The sequence below is a fragment of the Branchiostoma lanceolatum genome, chromosome 3 (assembly GCF_035083965.1).
Source record: "Branchiostoma lanceolatum isolate klBraLanc5 chromosome 3, klBraLanc5.hap2, whole genome shotgun sequence".
Classification (NCBI taxonomy): Eukaryota; Metazoa; Chordata; class Leptocardii; order Amphioxiformes; family Branchiostomatidae; genus Branchiostoma; species Branchiostoma lanceolatum.
The window spans coordinates 18234286-18254624 of NC_089724.1; the positions used below are offsets into that span (position 1 = coordinate 18234286).

The following is a 20339-nucleotide window of genomic DNA, read 5'->3' on the forward strand; positions in this document are numbered from 1 at the left end:
AACGTTGAACCCGTTCTGATCCCTCTCCCCTGCCTTCTAGTGTCGTCACTACCTCCCTTCGGAAGATCTGTTCAAGGGGGAGCTGGACGAGTCTCTGGAAAAGATCCAAGCTGCGCTGAAAGTCTTCACCGTCTTCAAGGATAGCTACGAGGAGCGAAGGTATAAAGCAATTGTATCATTTTACTGCATATTCGTATTGGAGCTCTTCTCATTCCTTCAATTTCATCAACCTGGTGACACGTCAGCACACTCCTTAAACTCAAGTCCCCTCTTTACTCGCAGGGCCAACATGCGGACGTACTTTGAGAACGGCCAGAATGGTGAGGCTGTGCGGGAATGGGAGTTCAACCCTCAGCTGGTGTTCGCACGGATGGACAGCTTCATGGCCAGGATACAGACCCTGGAGGTACGGCATTGATTGTTATTTTTATTTACTTCGTTTTGTCACGAGGACGTATTGAAACATGCACACTTCCCACCGCTGCTTGTCTCGAGCTCAGCCATTTTGTGTGCGGCTCGGGAGTTTTCGGTAGGCTACCGAAAACAAGAGGACTTCACGCGGCTTACTCTGGCGTTGTTTACCAACGCCAGATATGTGAAAAAATAACGCGAATATGTTGAATATTAGATGAAAGTGTCAGCCTGACTGGATATTTATAAATTTAGAGTATTTACAGCTATGATGGCAAACTTCTACAATACGTACCTTATTATAAGGCCTGGAGAACCATCATTCACAGTAGGTCATGAAGGCTGATTAAGGACCCGACTTTCACCCCCATGTCCACAGAACCTGTTCTCCACTGCCCAAGAGTTCATGAAGCTGGAGAAGATCGAGTTCACGGGCATCAAGGGGAACATCCTCAGTCAGCAGGTCGCCGCCATGTTTAACGAGTTCTGCGACATCTTCAAGGTCTTCAGCGACAGGTCATACGACGCACTGGATCATGAAGACAAGGTTAGAGTCTGTCGGAAAACTTTAAACAACAAATAAAAACAACAATGTGTTACTTGAAGGGTAGCATACCTGAATGTCGAAATGTGACTGTTACACCGTTGTTAAAAAATGTTGATCCTGTAGAAATCAGAACCATTTAAGTGTAATGTTAAGCCATCAATCCCGCAATTGATTTTTGTTTTCCCCTTTTGCTATACGAAATTGTTGACAAAAAAGTCGTTCATGGCCCGTTGCGTTTACTCTTCCTGTGGGTCACAATAACTTGGCGGCCTCTCATATTCTTTTCTATTTCTCGTGTTTTCAGGAGTTTGAGCGAGACTACACCGACTTCTGTAACCACATCGCGGACCTGGACCACCGCCTCGGCTCCATCCTGTGCCGGGCCTTTGACGACTGCTCCGGGACCGAGGCTTGTTTCAAGGTCAACAGAGTCAAGCTAAATCGTCCCTTTGTCTTTGCGTTGACTCCTACGCCCATGAAAGCTCTCTTACTGTAACGTGCCCAAACTAGTGATGTGACCCAAATGCCATGTCTTTTTTAACGACAGTGTAAATCTTACAATCATATGATCTGAGTTTCTGGATATTACAGATAAGTCACTAACAGATACATTCAGATATTCATTATTTGCCTGCGCAAGTTGACAACAAAATAACGTTATATCATTTGAGATATTCCTTTCATCAAGAGTCATTATTGTATTGAATCACAGAGATAACGACTTTATAACGGCGTTCGTCACTTGTCCCCCACAGCTCCTGGATATTTTCGGCTCGCTGCTGGAACGCCCCGTCATCAAGCATGAGTTCGAGCACAAGTACCCCGTGCTCCTCCACATCTTCGACCGTGACCTTGACACGGCGAAGGCCATCTACGACCAGCAGATGGCCTTCATCGCGGAAACGGACGGTGCCGCAGTGGTTAACAAGAACATGGCCCAAGTGTCCGGCCAGCTGAAGTGGGCCAAGCAGCTGCGCGAACGGATCGATATTCCGAAGAAAGAGTTCAGGCACATAGATCACCCGTAAGTGTGCTGGAGAACTGGGCGAACACCCGGATCCTGACAGCTTGAACTTGACATAACCTTTGACCTAACTGTTCTGCAGAATTGATCTGACCTTTCGTTTTAAGCCCTTCATCGTACCTGATAGTGAAGAAACAAGCGTTTGGGAAATTTCACATACACCGAATGTTTACAATTGGCAAACGCAATCTCGTATGCGCTGCATCATCGCACTCTTTACTACCAAACAATTGCCCATAATCATCTTCAGGATAACTGACCCAATTGTTCAGGTCACGTGATCTAACGTAGGCAGTGGGTAAAAGATGGTTACTAGTAGTTGGAGACTTGTCTATAAAGCTGTTCACAGGATTCTGGTGTTTCTGTTAACTTCCACCCGAAGTTACAACACACGACCAAGCGGTCACATGTGCCTGAAATCCTTCCTGACAAATGTGCAATATGTTTATCACACCTTCCCTCCAAGATGTGCAGATTAACGTCCATGTGAGAGGAGAGAAGGCGGGTAATACATGTATGGATGGCCATAACTTATATGGTTGCACTATCGTGGTTTCAAGCGAAGATGTGGTCGCTTATCTTCGCTTTCCGCAAAACTAAGTTGTGCCCATGTGGAGATCTTCAGGTTCTGAAAGGACAAGTACTGGCAGTAATAAAGATAAAACCATTAATGTCTAAAACATCGATCTAAAATAATTTTCCATAACGTACAAAAATTGTTCGCTTTAAGAAGTGATCTTTTGATAGCATCCCTCGCGTTAAAGGTAAGTGACCACAGAGCTGCTGTTACACCATCAGAAACTGAAGTCTGATGACATTTGGATGATGTAGTGTTGAGAGATTCTTGTGGCTATTGTTAATCATGTCAACGATGAATCCTCAAAGTAGCCAATTGGTAGAGTATAAGGTCGACGCTGTGACAATATGCGGAGAATTACGACAAGTGCACCCCTTACTGGGGCGAATGCACAATAACAGCCCCTCCCCACACCATGAAGACTCTATGGACTGTCAAATTCATTTGAACATTTCCACAGGTGTATGCACACGGAGGAAGCCAAGATCATCTTCAGGAAGCATGAAGAGATGATGAACCTTCTCTCCAGGTAAGATTCAAGATTCATTCAATTTAATTGAATTATCAACCCCCGACCATTTACAGACCACGGTTGGAAGTTAGTCGTGAGCAAGGTTATCTGTAGTCGGAGGTTGGTCAGCGGCGTTGCTTTATATCGAAAATTATCTATGCCAGCCAAATATAAAGTTTAAAAGTCAAAGTCTGGAAAGTCATATTCCGATAGCCTGCGTGCCATCCTATTTGGAGCAAATGGCGAGCCCTGTGCTAAATACTATAGAGCGGCACCCAGGCTAATATTCCACATGGATGCGAGCACAGGAAGTGGACGAGAGACTAGACTAGGATAGATTCCAGGCTACTCCCAACCCAGCGCCGACCTTGGTTGGGGAGTGCTCGGGAGGAAAGTCGTGGGAAGGTCCTGAATGCGTGACAGGGGCTTTCCCAGCAGAACTATGTTGAACACACATTTGGATGTCCTGCAGGTTTGACGATAAGGTGTACGACAACTGGACCAAGGGAGTGGACGACACCTGCCACTTCAACCTGGACCAGCCGCTCATCAATCGGGACGAGAGGACCCGCCACATCAGCGTCAACTTCGATCCCAAGGTGCTGTTGAATATCTACTCATCTGACATGTGTTAAACAAGAATATTTTCAGTAGCAAAGCTTATCAAGATTGCTGGCAGCCTCAAAATCAACAGTTTTGTAGCCTTTTATTCCCGTCCTTGTTCTTTGTTGTTAACGTTACTCTTCCTCTAAATCTTTTGGAGTATTGCTACGGGCGGGATCGGTCTAAGAAAGAAATAGCCTATGTTTCACTGATTATATTGTCCTAATATTTGTATTGCGTCACGACATAAAGATTCATAATAAAAGATGAGAAGAACAAAAAAACTCCTGCTAAACTGTTTTAGTAATCTAAACACAGGGGAACTATTTTACACAAGTATTCTATGCACGACCTGTAAGTACACATTGCCAAACTTATGCCGGTGTTGACGTTTTCAGCTGATCGCCGTGCTGCGCGAGGTGAAGTACATGATCTACGCGGGCCAGACAAACATCCCCTCCAGTGCCGAGGCCATCTACCAGCGGAACAACACCTTACACCAGTACCTGAACAACCTGGACCTGACCGTGGCCTGGTACAACAAGATCAGGGATACCGTGCTGGAGGTGGAGTTCCCGCTGATCAAGGCTCGGCTGGAGGAGATTGACTCGCAGATGGAACGTGCGGAGACCACCATTACCTGGAACAGCGACGGTTAGTACTGCCACAGTTTGGAATGGCAACCACAAAGTACAGTTCCAGAAAGTCCTTACTTAAATAAAGACACACTATACGAACAAGTGAAGTTTTGCTATTGTCAAATTTGAACTCGTCGAAATAGCCACTCACCATATAGATTTTCTAATAGTGGAGCGGTGTAAAGTGGTTGGTTGAGCGGCCCTTGTCATTCAATAGTTTGTCGCATATCAGCATAAAGAGGTATGCCCACAACCGGACGACACAGTGTGTTGATGTCCTTACCATTTCCAGGTGTTTGGGAGTACATCCAGGAGACACGTGACATGGTGCACGATCTGGAACAGCGCGTCAGCAAGGCCAAGAACAACGTTGAGCAGATGCAGGTAAGCACAGGCGATTTGGAAAAAAATTAACCGCATGCTGTACATGACTGCCTCCATGAAGCAAAGTCAGTGAGGATTTCGGTGAAGAGTACGACATTCTGATACGTCGGTGAAGGTTAGACATCCTGGTGATAAGACGCACAATACTTGTGTCAACTGGATACATTGAATGACTTTAGTTTTGTGTATATCGTATTATATTACGTGTTTCCAGTTTGACAGCCACTATTGCAGCATACAAAATTGCAAAAGTTCATCTTTTTGGCTTGTCTTGTGTCAACGTTTGATTTTATCGTAAATACAGATGAAACCTGGCGTGATCACGCTACTATCGCGGTGTAGAAGACATGTATACTCGTACACAGCTTATCAAATGCATCGTTTTTTTGCAGAATATCATGGCGAAGTGGACGGAGGTGCCGCTGTTCGAACGGCGCGAGCTGCACCACCAGCCGGACCTGCTCAACCTGGAGGACCGCCAGGAGCGACTCAACAAGCGGTACGCCGACATTAAGGAGTCGGGAGACAAGATACACCAGCTTCTCAAGGTATAGCTTTCTGCTTCGGTTTCATTACGATCTGCGTTTTCCAAACGCTAATAAGATAGTTTATCGGTACTTAGTATACGTATTTAAAAGCTGAGTTACGCTTTCAGCAGAAGTTGAGTTCTGTATGTTTTGCTGCCACTTGCAGGAAAATTTGGAACATTTCAAGGCGGAGGAGGAGTTGGACACGTGGCGCGCCTATGTGGACTATGTGGATGACATGGTTGTTGATGGCTTCTTCAACGCTATCCAGTGCTCCCTGCAGTACCTACTGGACAATACCGAGCCCAGACCCGCCAACGTGCCTCTGTTTGAGTCTAGGTGTGTTCACAGATTTTTGTTTAGGATAAGTCTTATTGCATGTGCTGCACTGTTAACAAGGTACTGAAAACTATAATCATTATATATCGTTTATAGCATGACCCATGTACGTTGCATGACGCGTTGCTCATGCATGGTATACTGCTCACGACTTATGGCGGTGCGATTTGTGCCTTACATCATGAGAAAAAATGTAAGATATGAGAGCGAGGTACATGTACGTTCATTTATAACACATCTTTTTCGACATTAGGATGGAACTGTCTGTACCAGACACCATCTTCTTCCCCGCCTTGGATTTCGGGGTGTCCGACGGCTTCTATGACTTGGTTGAAGGGATCGTCAACGACATCTACAAGATTTCCTCTCTGGTGCCACGACTAGCGACGCACAGTGGGCTCGAACACTATCAAGTAAGAGATCTAACAACATAAGGGATAAACATTTTTGTTATCAAATCAAGACATTTTCCAGAGATCTAGCTAGTTCAGTACGAGTAAACTGGGTTTTCATAACGATTGTATCATGGTCAATAGAGAGTGCTGTGCCATCTATGTAGAAGTAATCGAACCCCTAAACTAGACTAATCAACAAAACTCCTTTGACCCACAGGCTGACCTGGAGGACATGATGGACCTGTCTGAGATGCGGTCAGAGCTGATGGAGCGGATCCAGACAGTCATGAACAAGGCCATCGAGTACAGGAACTCCTTCGACCAGTACGCCTATCTCTGGGTGGACGACAGGTAACCAATAGTCGTGTTCAGTATGTCGTCAATTACAACAGTCTCACCTGAAATATGGCGTGATCTAGAAGTCTTAAACTACATTCAATGTAATGAGTGGTACTTGTTTCCATTCGCAAATTGAAATAAGGTCACATGAAATACAGCTATCTTTAAAGTTGTACCGTCGAAAGAACGTAATTGTAGACATACATACATGCTTGCTCGTCGATTCAGCAAAGGTATATTTTGTGTAATATATTTTTTTGGTATCCAACGCACAGGAAGGAGTTCATGCGACAGTTCTTGTTGTACAATCACGTCCTCACGGCAGAGGAGATTGAAGCCCATGCAGATGACGGCGTGCCAGAAAACCCGCCAACGCTCGAGCAGTTCAAAGAACAGGTGTGTGTGTGTGTGTGTCCGCGCGCGCGCGCGTATGTGTGCGCGCGTGCGTCCGTGCATGTGTATGTGGGTTTGCATGTATGTGTGTGTGTATGTTTTAAATCGTTTGTCAGTCTGAGGCTGTTGTTGAATTGACTGTACACTTCGTCAAGAAATGTTTTATATGTTATTTTGTCAAAAAATTATATATTCATATTTACAATTGCTTACTGATTTAGGGAGAGAGGATTCTTGTAAATAATCAACTAATCGCAACTTATGAGTATTTATGATTCTTCTGACACTAGAAACATAATGTTTTGAAAATCTTGTGACTAATGTCGAATATTTGTTTTTTTTCTTCCAACACGTTTAGATTGACAGCTATGAGAAGATCTACGAGGTTGTTGAAGGTTTCAGCGACATGGCCATTTTCGAGAGCTGGTTCCGAGTAGACTCGAGGCCTTTCAAGCAAGCGTTGCTGAACATCATCAAGAAGTGGAGCTACATGTTCAAGCAGTACCTGATCGACCATGTCACCAATAGGTAAGTCTGGCAGAAGGTAGCCGATGGTAGAAAGTATCAACTAAGAGGTGTAGAAATAGCGTTACATAAATCATTTGCCATTCCTCAATCATAAAATGTGCATCAATTGCGGTGAAAAGTTATAATTTTCCACCCAGACGATCCTTATCAAAGAAAACATTCTCCATAACGTCTGGAGTTAGGTTATAGCCTTGGTGCTGATTGCGTCCAAAAGTACCATGTTGAGTTGTTGACCATCTTTTCTAGCCTGACAGACTTGGCGGAGTTCATCCAAGTGACAGACGCTGGGCTGACCAAGGAGGTCACGGAGGGAGATTACGATGAGCTGGTGGAATGCATGGGTCACCTGATGGCAGTCAGGGACAGGCAGCTGGCCACGGATGAGATGTTCGAACCGCTGAAGGAGACAATAGAACTTCTCAAGACGTACAACCAGGAGATGCCTGACGAGGTTCATCAGCAGCTGGAGGTACAATATACCATTCCACAGACTGGTCGAACTTTTAGTTTTACACATTCAAACACAATCTGCCTTATTCTCCACACGAGGGAAGAGGAACGTTAAAAGTCCCGGACAAAACTACCCCTCTCGATCGAGGCCTCTGCTTGGAGAATTAATCTGCCTCGCAAATATGCTAATCTGCTTACTTACCTTTTGAATAGATTTTCACCCTGAATATTTTTGCAATTATTTTCAGGAGTTGCCGGAGAAATGGAACAATACGAAGAAGAATGCTGTCACCAAGAAACAGGAAGTTGCGCCCCTTCAAACGAATGAAGTCGCCAACATCAGGCGTAAATGTGGACAATTCGATGTGAGTACTCGTTTGAAAAGAATTTCGCCATGTGATTGGATAACATCTGAATGAACAGTAGATAACTTCCATTGTTCCCCAACACGTGGCGATTTAACACTGTCTATGAATGACGTCTTACTGAATGGTTTGGAAGGTACCCAGCTTTAAAATGATTTAGAAGAGCGTGTTATGAATGTGGTTTCACTATCTCTTTGTTTGCTTGTTTGTTGAATATTCATCTTTTGATTTACATATCCTTGCACAGGTCAAACAGCACGAGTTCAGGGAAAGATTTAGGAGAGAGGCACCCTTCCGTTTTGATTCAGAGGATCCATACCGGCGACTCGATGCTGTGAGTATACAAGGCATAACAAGAAATATAAAGGGAGCTACATATAAAGGGCATTGTAGAATTTCTTTAGGGCAAAGATAGCAATAAGGATGAATAAAACAGCAGCTATGTCTAATGCTTCACATGTCAAAAGTGTTACTGCTTAAATGATAGATTTGTGGCCGAAGGTGCAGTTCATGGCAGTCGACTTAAGTTGTAATAAGGATTAAAAAACACTAAACAAGCTTCCTGCTTGGCTTACCGGTTCTAGAGCAGTTGAGACTTCTATAGGACAATGGTATGGTTGAAAGCACTGTCCTGTGTAGAGTGTCGCACAAGCGCAAAGCATGATCAATTAACTCAGGTATATGTCATTAACTATACAGGAGCACATGCTACTTAGTGTCATGGAGGCAGAGATGCAGAAACTGCTGGAGTCAGCAGGATTATTCGAGGTCAACGTTCCGGACTATCGCCAGCTCAAAGCCTGCAGAAAGGAAGTGCGCCTGCTCAAGATCTTATGGGACATGATCTTCCTAGTCCAGGTTCTGTTTTTGTCATGTGGTTTTATAATGCTACAAGGGTGTTGGTATTACGTTACACGGGTTTGATGTAATAGGCTAGACGAAACTGAACATGTAAAACAGTTTTTTCACACAGCTTATTTTAAACACATGATTGTTTATGAAGCATTCTTAAATGAACGCAAGAAGTTAGGAATGAAGAAGTAAGGCAAAAAGATTTTTGTATTCTGTGATAAATTTCTAGTCTATGGGTTCCCTGTTATTACTGTTACTTGCATCTGTCGATATTTGCTGATGTTCCTGAGTTTAAATTCCTTCTATTCTTGTTACATTCAGACAAGTATCGACGACTGGAAGACAACCAAATGGCAAGAAATCAACGTGGAGGTCATGGAGATGGAATGTAAGCGGTTCGCTAAGGACATCCGGGTCCTGGATAAGGAAGTTCGTGCCTGGGACGCCTTCTCCGGATTGGACAGTACTGTCAAGAACATCCTGACGTCACTGCGTGCTGTGACTGAGCTTCAGAACCCTGCCATCAGGGAGAGACACTGGCAGCAGCTGATGACTGTCGCCAAGGTAGGACGAAATCATTAGGATATTCTCTGCAGTAAGAGGTGAAACGACTGTGACACATTTGTTTTCCCTATGTTGTATTTTCTTCATTCATAAAGCAACTGAAGGCATTTTGAACTTCATGTTAGAACCATCTAGTTTCGAAATAAATCAATTATAATCAAAATGTATAAAAGACCTTGCATGCTAGTCATGTCTTGGATTCTGATGTCTTTAGCTGGATGGCATCCCTAAAACAGCGCACACCATTAGAAAGACGTAAAAACGAAAATAAGGCTGTAAAGACCAACAACATAACTCCGACTGATTAATGCTTTAGGATTAGACTCAAGCCACAGGGTTGGTAGACGGTGAGCATGTATGTGTGTGTATAAGTACGATCAGACACATCCTCACCTGTTCTCCCATTTTCTGTAGGTGACGTTTGTGATGGATGAGGACACCACCCTGGCCGACCTGCTGAACCTGCAGCTGCACAAGGTGGAGGACGAGGTGAGGAACATCGTGGACAAGGCCGTGAAGGAGATGAGCATGGAGAAGATCCTGAAGGAGCTGGACGTCACCTGGGCCACCATGGAGTTCGGACAGGACAGTCACGTCAGGACAGGCATCGCACTCATCAAGGCAGACGAGGAACTCATAGAAACACTGGAAGACAACCAGGTTATTACGCTCTTAGCTTTCTCATTATTGTTCATGTTTTTTTACTGCATGTACTTTAAGGTGCAGCATTCTATAAAAGGGCAATGCACTGATAGAAATACCAAACCTAATGCAAAATAAAACAAGAGCTCTACGACCTCATACCTTCGTCAAATGATTTTGACCTTTATGACTGACGTATTAGGAGTGTTTTTCATCAATCATCAATCATACCAGTTGACCCTCTTCACCCAAATAACATAAGTTGTCCAAACCTCCTTGTTATGACTATGAGCTTAACAAAGAAGGTTATGCTAACATTTATCATCAATTATGCAAATAAGCTCCCTCCTTATTAGCATAATTTGATTCAATGGTGTTCACATTCACACAACTTCCTAATGCCACAAGTATGAAATTGCCGTCATTTACTAGTATGGAATTATAGTAGTTTCTCATTAATTATGCTAATTAGGCCCACATTTGCATATTTCCTATCTATCAACATTCCTCTCTTCCTTAGTTACAAATGTCACATGTTTGAATAGTCATATCATGGAACACAGCAGATTTTTAAAATTGCCTCATTAATCATGCGAGTTAGAATTTGATTTGCATAATTATCATCCAATCATACAAAGCATCACGTAAGCTATCTACATACCAAAAATCATGACCATCTATCAAGACCATCTCGAGTTATAGTTTTTCTCATTAATTATGTCAATGAGGTTCTCATTTGCAAAGCTGATATCTATTAATATTTCTCTCTTCCTCAGTTACATATGTCACATGTTTGAGAGTCCTATCATGGAAATTGATGGATGTATAAACTTTCCTCATTAATCATGCAAATTAGATACTGATTTGCATAATAAGTATCTAATCATGTACATCAGCACTCAAGCTATGTACTTACAAAAATTTATGACCATCCACCAAGCCCTTCTTGAGTAATTCCCTTTCAAAGTCTGAAGCAAAACCTGCCCCTGCTATAGCCAACCCATAGGTCTGCTTGGAGACTACCTTACCACTGCCTACAGCTGGCTGACAGCCAATTTGTGTAACTGACGTTTCCTGCCTCCAACATGACCCCTCAGGACCCTTACCAGTATCCATGACGCCTTGGAATAACACAGCCAACACGTACACATACTTCAGCATACAATATAACACATTTTTACACTTTTCTCGTTAATTATGCAAAACACTTCGCCCAAAATCTAATCATCTTGAGATTTCCCACATACACACCGACACACCAACTACGACAACAAACCATCCAGGCGTTCTCGACTTATTCTGTTCACTAACAGACACACAGACAAGCATCATCGAATAACCTTCTCGACGAAACCATTCGTCGACGAAGGTAATAAACAGACACCGCTGAAAAGTCTTTAAAAACAATGTCATTTTCGCGTGTCTTCTGGCTACAGGTTCAACTACAAAACATGATGATGTCCAAGTACATCGACCACTTCCTTGAGGAAGTCTCACGGTGGCAGAAGAAGCTAACCACAGCCGACTCCGTGATCAACATCTGGCTGGAGGTGCAGCGCACCTGGTCTCACCTGGAGAGCATTTTCATCGGCTCGGAGGACATCCGGAGTCAGCTGCCTGAAGATTCCAAAAGATTTGATGGCATCGATTCCGATTTTAAGGTAATTTTCTAGAGGTCAAATATCGATATCTGTACCTTTCACGGATGAAAACACTAGTTCAAAGAGACGACATGCAGTTTATTGTTCTAATACCACATAGATTAACAATGTCTGTTGCCTTACAGGAACTGATGAAGGAGGCAGAGAAAACATTGAATGTGGTGATTGCCACCAACAAAGATGGCCTGTACGAGAAGCTGGAGGAGATACAATCAAGGTGCGTTAATCAGGATCTGTTAACATCTGTCAATCTTTCTAGACGAATCTAATTCAGAAGGTTTAATGGAATGTAATATTAACGTTTTCCTCTCATTTCCTGTATAAACAGGTTAGCTCTGTGCGAAAAGGCCTTGGCCGACTATCTGGACACAAAGCGTCTTGCGTTCCCGAGATTCTATTTCGTGTCTTCCACGGATCTCCTGGACATCCTGTCGAAAGGCACACAACCGACTCAGGTGAGAAATACATAAATCTATGTTATACTCATATCACGTCAGAGTAACTATACAGCTTAAACTGGCAAGATGGATATTTTGGTCAAAATTTCCATGATTGTGCGTTTTGAAGAGTGATCACCAAAAAAACAGGGCTGATTCCATTCCGAATAGACGGATGCGCACGTGCTTATTGACCGAAAAGGAGAGGTACATGCACTTAGATTTAGTAAAAAAAAGGTAATTCGCAACAAAATCAAGGCGGTGTCAACTACAATCATATCACGGCTTTCGTATTCAAAAGGTCGCACGCCACCTACCGAAACTGTTCGACAACATGGCGCGACTGAAGTTCCAGGAAGACGAAGACGGCAACCCCACCAAAACAGCGCTGGGGATGTACAGCAAGGAGAGCGAGTACGTCGACTTCCCGGAGCCATGTGAATGTGTGGGCCAGGTGGGTTTGTCATCGATATCTTCTTTGGCGAATCTGATTTTCTGACAGTTTGCTAACTATCAACCTTGAAACCACATTTTGAAATTAGCAAAGGAGAAGAGTAATGTACACTTAAAATGTCGTTCAGGTGGAGGCGTGGCTAAACCGGCTCCTGGACACCATGCGGGCTTCTGTTAGACATGAGATGATGGATGCTGTGGTGACATATGAGGAGAAACCGCGCGAGCAGTGGGTATTCGACTATCCTGCACAGGTACATAGCCTTTATTTCATTTCAGAAAAATGTAGACGGCTGAAATTGTTTCGAGGTATACCTGTCTTTTAACAGTAATACCATCACTAATGACAATATATGTCTTGGTTTCTATATAGTTGTGTACTGAATTGTTGGCCTTGTTTCTGATATTCTATAATCGATTGTTTCAGGTTGCCCTGACGATGTCTCAGGTGTGGTGGACCACGGAGGTGACGATTGCTTTTGGTCGGCTCGAGGAAGGGTATGAAAATGCCATGAAGGACTACAACAAAAAGCAGGTGAGTCTTGGGCAATGTATTAAACGTACAATATATATATATATAGCTGTTTATATCTGTAATGGAGACAATGTGAGAAGAAAAGTGTGAACTTTTGTTACAAAATCATTTTCAAATGCATATTCTATTATCTCTATTTGCAGATTCAACAGCTGAACACGATGATCCTTATGTTGCTGGGAGACCTCAGCTCGGGTGACCGACAGAAACTGGTTACAATCTGTACCATCGACGTGCACAACAGGGACGTAGTGGGAAAGATGATCACAAACAAGGTAATTTTGGAGTTCGCTTGTAAAAGGTAAATCATTCATAAACAACTGGACCTGTCAAGCTTCCGAAAGTCCTTAGCCAATGTATAAAGGGAGGAAACGTTCAAAATATTAGAATGTTATAAAGTTGTTACTAGAAAGGGTAGTCCAGAGTCATTAATTTATCTAAATGGAAAAATATCGAGATTTATTTCAATAAATTACTTTATGCGATCCCTCCACAGCACCGTGAGTCACTGTCGTAGTCGTACGGTAGATCTGGTACCGTAAAGTTGAACACAAAGAGCGCCTCCTAAAATGTAACCATATCTTCCAACAAATATTGCAGACTGAGAACGCGCAGGCTTTCCTGTGGCTGAGCCAGCTGCGGCACCGCTGGGATGAGCAACGGAAAGACTGTTTCGCCAACATCTGTGACGCCCAGTTCAAGTATGCCTACGAATACCTGGGGAACACAGCGCGACTTGTCATCACACCATTGACGGACAGGTACACGCTGCTTTCGGTGTTTTGTGAGCACCCTCTACTCAGGGTAGTTTGTAGGTTGCCACCAGTAAAGAAAATAATTTTAGAGTAAACTTAGGAGTTTCCGAAACTTTGAAAGTTTAAGTATTGTACTAATAACAGATACAGATTTACTGGTAGTCTCACGTATGTTCATTACATACAAGTACTAGTAATGATGTTCTCCCATTTTTTGTTGATTTTTGTCGATTTTCGGTAATATACTATAGAGGATTGTACTGTGTGAGAAAACAAAAACAAAGTGATCAGAATGCTTTGCTGTACAAGCCTGTGTTCCACTTACTGACACCAGCTAACGGTATATATTGTCCAGGTGCTACATCACCTTGACACAGTCTCTTCACCTGACCATGAGTGGTGCCCCTGCTGGACCCGCTGGGACAGGGAAAACAGAGACCACCAAGGACTTGGGGCGTGCTCTCGGCATCATGGTGTACGTCTTCAACTGCTCGGAACAGATGGACTACAAGGTACAAATAGATTAATGTAGTTCCATACAATTTGCTATTGTTTTAATTCTGTACGTAACAGTTATATAGTTTTATTGTAAAATATGTCAGCGTTTTGGAGGATTCCTTTTGCATTATAGTGAGAAATTTTGTGACTCGGTGGAAAAGAAGGATTCCAATCTTATTGACGATCGTTCATTACTCTTCTCAGGGTAAAGTTCTTAGTTGCAGTGATGAACATTTAACGGAATAAATATGGGATGTTTCTGTGGTTATTTCAGTCCATTGGTAACATCTACAAGGGGCTTGCGCAGACCGGAGCTTGGGGCTGTTTTGATGAGTTCAACCGCATCTCCGTGGAGGTGCTGTCGGTCGTGGCTGTCCAGGTCAAATCCATTCAGGACGCCATTCGCAACAAGAAGTCCCGGTTCATGTTTGAAGGGGAGGACATCGTGATGACGCCGACTGTGGGCCTGTTCATCACCATGAACCCGGGCTACGCTGGCAGGACAGAGCTGCCTGAGAACTTGAAGTCATTATTCAGGTACGGCAAATTTGATTACGAAGATCCATGTTAAGATTTATATATGCTTAATTTTTTTCTTAGTGTCTATGCTAAAAAAATGCTACACCACATACAGCAATCCATTTCGATTTCTAACTGCGGAGACCTTAGAGTATGAGTTACGTCCAGGAACTTTATGAAGCTGAGTTAGGAACGCTGATGAGAGAAAGGGTTAAGTGGAGTAGAAGGATCCATGATTCCCGAGTGGCATCGCATGATATCCTCCATAGGCGACGATGAAGCAATAATTGTGGCATTGTTGCATCTAGCGAAACGTTAAAAAAATGAGAAGATACATGAGGCACGCCAGCATCTTTGCCCACCTTTTGCACAACAAGCATCTCTTAGTCTTTACTTGATTATTTTCCAGACCATGTGCCATGGTTGTCCCCGACTTCGGCATGATCTGTGAGAACATGCTGCTGGCTGCGGGCTTCACGGAGGCCAAACTCCTGGCCAGGAAGTTCATCACGCTGTACACTCTGTGCCGGGAGCTGCTGTCCAAGCAGGTAATCTATCTCGATGTGTATCTAGATTAAGTATAAAATAATTTGAATACATATTGTCTACAGTGTCATTTTTCTGTATTTCAACATTATGTAAGCAGGAATCGTCGCTATATGCTGTTACGTCTACAGCAACCGTTATCTCAACGTGAATCTCGAAAATGACTATTCGGTACCAAGCTTAAGCGAGAGGAGTGGGTGCCAATTTTTAGGCTTTCATGACATTTGATGACAGAATTGTATTTTGAGTATTCACAATTGAGATGATCTGGTTCTCTTTAGGACCACTACGACTGGGGTTTGAGGGCGATCAAGTCTGTTCTGGTGGTGGCGGGAGCGCTGCGAAGATCGGACCGTCAGAGGCCGGAAGACCAGGTGCTGATGCGGGCCCTCCGTGACTTCAACATCCCCAAGATCGTGACAGATGACTTGCCGATCTTCATGGGACTGATAGGTAAGAAGAGCAACTTTTATTCAATGCCAAATCTACTGGTATGATAGAAACAAAACGTATGTATGTTTTACTGTGTGAGTCATCATTGACATCGATAAATGTTACTATTTTCAAAATCTTGTTCGTTCATTAACATGTCCGTCTTTTATTGAATATTTCATTCCGATAATTCTTTCTATTATAATCTAGATATGTTTGAATTAATATTTTCATCAAGAAAAAAAGTATTTGCGTCCATATTATCGAAATAAGGAAAGTAATTTCCTTGCATTTTTTTCAAGGTGATCTTTTCCCGGCTCTTGATGTGCCTCGCAAACGTGACATGGACTTGGAGGCTGCAGTGCGGAAAACTACACTAGAGCTCAAGCTTCAACCCGAGGAGAGCTTCATCATGAAGGTCAGGAACGTTAACAAGTTATAGATCCACAGTACATAAGGATGACCGAAGCTCCAACTAATTCTTTCTTTATGATTCCCATGCAAATACTTTTATCCAATAGAGATAACATGTTAGTGGTGTTGTCAAGTATAACTGCCATCAGTAAGATACCTTATTCTTTACCCTGAAGGTGGTACAACTGGAGGAACTCCTGGATGTTCGTCACTCCGTTTTCGTCATCGGCAATGCCGGTACCGGAAAATCCAAGGTAAGAAAAAAGTTGCTTATAATTCATGCACCTGTATGAGCGACTATGAGTGATGGTTATGATTCTTTTTACAGATTCACATGTACAAATGGTGCGACGCAATTTTGATCCTGTTCAGAACCGTTTGAATCAAACTACGTCATTAACGTTAACGTTTCTCATCCTTCGTTTTCCATCCGGTGTTCCTGTTGTAGGTGATGAAGACACTGCATAGGACCTACGCCAACCTGAAGCGCAAGCCTGTGTGGAATGACTTGAACCCCAAAGCAGTCACCACCGATGAGCTGTTCGGCTACATCAACCCTGCCACACGCGAATGGAAAGACGGTAACAAACACGCCATTTTCACATTCTGTAATCTTTGTACGCTCACGTAGAGCTTGTGCCAGGATATACGAAAACGCAAGACGTTCCAAGCGACTAATTTATCAATACAATGCCAAAAGGTATCTGGATTCTTGATTGTTTTGTATCTGGCATTGTATTTGGAAAATATTGAATTTGTCTTCGAAGGACATGATTAGACAACGCTTGATACATTTAAGAAAGCCTAGCCTTTGTCCTGTTACGAAACTATCTTAAGGCCGTTTGTTTACTTGGTATGTGATTGTTGATGTTTTGTGGGCAGGTCTTTTCTCCACCATCATGCGAGACCAGGCTAATATCACTCACGACGGGAACAAGTGGATCGTGCTGGACGGGGACATTGACCCCATGTGGATAGAATCCCTCAATACCGTCATGGACGACAATAAGGTACAGATGGGTTCCGTGTATCATCATTACTGTGTCTCAGATGTACAGTTAATGGAACCATTTTGTGTCACTAGCCCATACATGTGTAATATAGCGTATTGTTAAACATGCTACATTTTTGTACAGAACTATTGAGATACAAAATGGCTAAACCTTGTTCAAGTTAATTTAGCTTTTTATAATGAGAAATATAAACTAATCACAAGTAATTCAATGATGTATAAGTTAACTTATCAGAAGTAATACGAACACAATTTTTATAAACGAAGATGTTACTGATTTTCTTTACATAAGGCTGTTTTCTGTCTAGTATAATGCAGATAGCGACATTCGCCAAATCTTAACATGTAATACTAATACCTGCCTCTAACAAGCAGTGAACAACTTTCAAACGGTTATGATGTACTTTCCGTGCCATGTAGGTTTTGACGTTGGCAAGTAACGAACGCGTCCCGCTGAACCCGTCCATGCGGCTGCTGTTTGAGATCAGTCACCTCCGTACGGCAACTCCCGCCACCGTCTCACGGGCCGGCATTTTGTACGTCAACCCACAGGACCTGGGGTGGCATCCGTGAGTACAACTCCTCTTACAGTCTATTATCACTACTGTAACAGCTGGCGAAACATGAAAAGATTGATTACGGCATAAGAGAGATATTAGTTCTGTCAACATAGGGTGAATAGATTATCTGGATTGAAATCCGTATGATGGAAGGCGAATGCAAAGCACCGTAGTTTCAGCACCATGGCGAAAACAAAGGTACTTTAATCTACAGCTGTTAGATTAAGAAATCAAGATTGAAAGACTCCATTGTAGGATGTTTCTTCATTATAGCGAGGAATATGATCTGTTTATAAGAAATAAGGTGTGTTTTAAGCCTAGAATGTGACAAACCATATTAACCATTGGCAGAATCGTGACAAGTTGGATCGACACCCTGAAGGAACAGTCCCAGAAGGCGAACCTCACCATCCTCTTCGACAAGTACATGCCGCCCATACTGGACGGGATGCGCAGCGGCCGCTTCAAGAAAATCACACCTATTCCAGAAACCAGTATGGTGCAGGTAGGAACAACTCCATGTACTCTGGAATCGTGGTTAATATTAGATGAGTCGTTAGTGTGTCACTACATATATAGCTATCACAGTTTTATTGATGTTTGTATTAATGTTCAAATCTGGTTAAGGACCAAACATTGCTCTTACATGCTCTTTCGTCTTTGCCGCAACACGTCGTTTAAACAATATCAGACAACAGTATTGTCTTCCCGATAAGAAACGTCTTTTGAAATTGTGTCATGTGAAGTGGCAAGGCAACAATCTTGTGTTGCCCGCAGATGCTGTGCTACTTGCTGGAGGTACTGCTGACTCCTCAGAACACTCCCCCGGATTGCCCTAAGGAGCTGTACGAGCTGTACTTTGTGTTTGCGGCTGCCTGGGCATTCGGTGGCTCCATGTTCCAAGATCAGGTAAGTCTACCAAATTAGTACCAATCTAACCCGCCCGACATGATTATGACCAATCTATAGAATTCACGTTAAACGTGCTTTTCAGACGACATGGTTTCAAAAGAATCCAATGGAACAATTAGTAAATGTTGTAACTCCAACTATGTATATAGACACTGTTTTAAACAAAAACATTCATACCATATATGAATGCAGTAACGTTGCTTGGGATGAATGACTGAGAAACTCAAGTTCAAATAATGAATATGCCACCTCAACCATGCTTTTAAATAATTCTTTTCCAGCTGGTTGATTATCGTGTGGAGTTCAGTAAGTGGTGGGTGACAGAGTTCAAGACAATCAAGTTCCCATCTCACGGCACCATCTTTGACTACTTCATCGACCCAGAGTCAAAGAAGTTCCTTCCCTGGACGGAAAAGGTTCCCAAGTTTGACATGGATCCAGACAAGCCACTGCAGGTATGAGCAGGGATTTGTTCTTGTTTTCCTTACCCTTCCAAATGTGCATTGTGACATTTTGATTGTATGTATTACATAATCGTACCGCTCCAGTTCAATGTAAACCATAATGGTTTAGTTCAAGGTATTGTGTAATGCATAGTGGGTGCCGATTTTTTTCGCAAGAACATACCCAAAGAATGATTTTCCTGTTAGGTAACAGACTAAAATCCGTATAAAGAAAAATAAAAACATAAACGCTTCTTCTACTTTGCCCCCTAGGCTGTGCTTGTACACACCGCAGAGACAACCCGCATCAAGTACTTTGTTGACATGTTAATGGCCAAGGGAAGGCCAGTCATGTTGGTCGGTAATGCCGGAACTGGTAAGACTGTACTGGCTGGGGACAAGTTCAGTAGTCTTTCCGAGGACTACATGGTCACAAAGATCCCATTCAACTACTACACAACCTCTGCTATGTTGCAAGGTACGTGTTTCGTCGACTTGACGTGATGAAAACATCAAAATTTGCTCAATTGAGTGAAGACTTTTCCTTGGTTTGATATCGTTACTAAAATATTACGTATCAAAACGTCTCTGAGACCGCAGTATGGTAGACAAAGTGCTTGCTGGTAAGTGCCTAATGTAAGCTTTGTTTCCGTGTTGCCCATTAACAAAATGAAATAGAAATGACTGTTATACATTGTAACCGTACAACAGCGATCATGGAAAAGCCACTGGAGAAGAAGGCCGGTCGTAACTATGGTCCACCTGGCGGGAAAAAACTCATCTACTTCCTGGACGACATGAACATGCCTGAGGTGGACACGTATGGCACTGTCCAGCCACACACGCTCATCCGGCAACACATGGACTACAACCACTGGTACGACAGGACCAAGCTCACACTCAAGGACATCCTCAACTGTCAGTATGTTGCCTGCATGAATCCAACCGCTGGGAGCTTCACCATTAACCCAAGACTACAGGTCAGCACTGGATGGTTGTCTTTAAAGTAGAACAAACACAATTCATCGTCTGAATCTGAACTTTTGTTAAAATTTTCAGCACATTTTTCATTC

General features: G+C 43.0%; 1 protein-coding gene across 1 annotated transcript in view; it reads left to right on the top strand.

Moving 5' to 3' along the window:
• The window catches only part of LOC136430780 (dynein beta chain, ciliary-like), a 43268-nt gene that overhangs the window by 7716 nt on the left and 15213 nt on the right, over window positions 1–20339 (top strand). Inside the window, exons 6-48 of the mRNA XM_066421721.1 lie at window positions 41–159; window positions 283–406; window positions 791–958; window positions 1263–1379; window positions 1714–1982; window positions 3020–3088; window positions 3543–3669; window positions 4072–4327; window positions 4604–4695; window positions 5088–5243; window positions 5389–5561; window positions 5815–5974; window positions 6174–6307; window positions 6571–6691; window positions 7047–7216; window positions 7463–7685; window positions 7915–8031; window positions 8279–8365; window positions 8731–8889; window positions 9205–9447; window positions 9862–10107; window positions 11526–11750; window positions 11876–11967; window positions 12079–12205; window positions 12489–12641; window positions 12769–12894; window positions 13068–13175; window positions 13319–13450; window positions 13776–13936; window positions 14286–14442; window positions 14703–14965; window positions 15357–15495; window positions 15775–15946; window positions 16228–16343; window positions 16516–16593; window positions 16788–16920; window positions 17222–17349; window positions 17772–17920; window positions 18263–18416; window positions 18689–18820; window positions 19105–19278; window positions 19540–19744; window positions 19978–20246. Of these exons, the coding sequence (XP_066277818.1) occupies window positions 41–159; window positions 283–406; window positions 791–958; window positions 1263–1379; window positions 1714–1982; window positions 3020–3088; window positions 3543–3669; window positions 4072–4327; window positions 4604–4695; window positions 5088–5243; window positions 5389–5561; window positions 5815–5974; window positions 6174–6307; window positions 6571–6691; window positions 7047–7216; window positions 7463–7685; window positions 7915–8031; window positions 8279–8365; window positions 8731–8889; window positions 9205–9447; window positions 9862–10107; window positions 11526–11750; window positions 11876–11967; window positions 12079–12205; window positions 12489–12641; window positions 12769–12894; window positions 13068–13175; window positions 13319–13450; window positions 13776–13936; window positions 14286–14442; window positions 14703–14965; window positions 15357–15495; window positions 15775–15946; window positions 16228–16343; window positions 16516–16593; window positions 16788–16920; window positions 17222–17349; window positions 17772–17920; window positions 18263–18416; window positions 18689–18820; window positions 19105–19278; window positions 19540–19744; window positions 19978–20246 (6723 nt within the window). The remainder of the gene's footprint in view (window positions 1–40; window positions 160–282; window positions 407–790; window positions 959–1262; window positions 1380–1713; window positions 1983–3019; window positions 3089–3542; window positions 3670–4071; window positions 4328–4603; window positions 4696–5087; window positions 5244–5388; window positions 5562–5814; window positions 5975–6173; window positions 6308–6570; window positions 6692–7046; window positions 7217–7462; window positions 7686–7914; window positions 8032–8278; window positions 8366–8730; window positions 8890–9204; window positions 9448–9861; window positions 10108–11525; window positions 11751–11875; window positions 11968–12078; window positions 12206–12488; window positions 12642–12768; window positions 12895–13067; window positions 13176–13318; window positions 13451–13775; window positions 13937–14285; window positions 14443–14702; window positions 14966–15356; window positions 15496–15774; window positions 15947–16227; window positions 16344–16515; window positions 16594–16787; window positions 16921–17221; window positions 17350–17771; window positions 17921–18262; window positions 18417–18688; window positions 18821–19104; window positions 19279–19539; window positions 19745–19977; window positions 20247–20339) is intronic.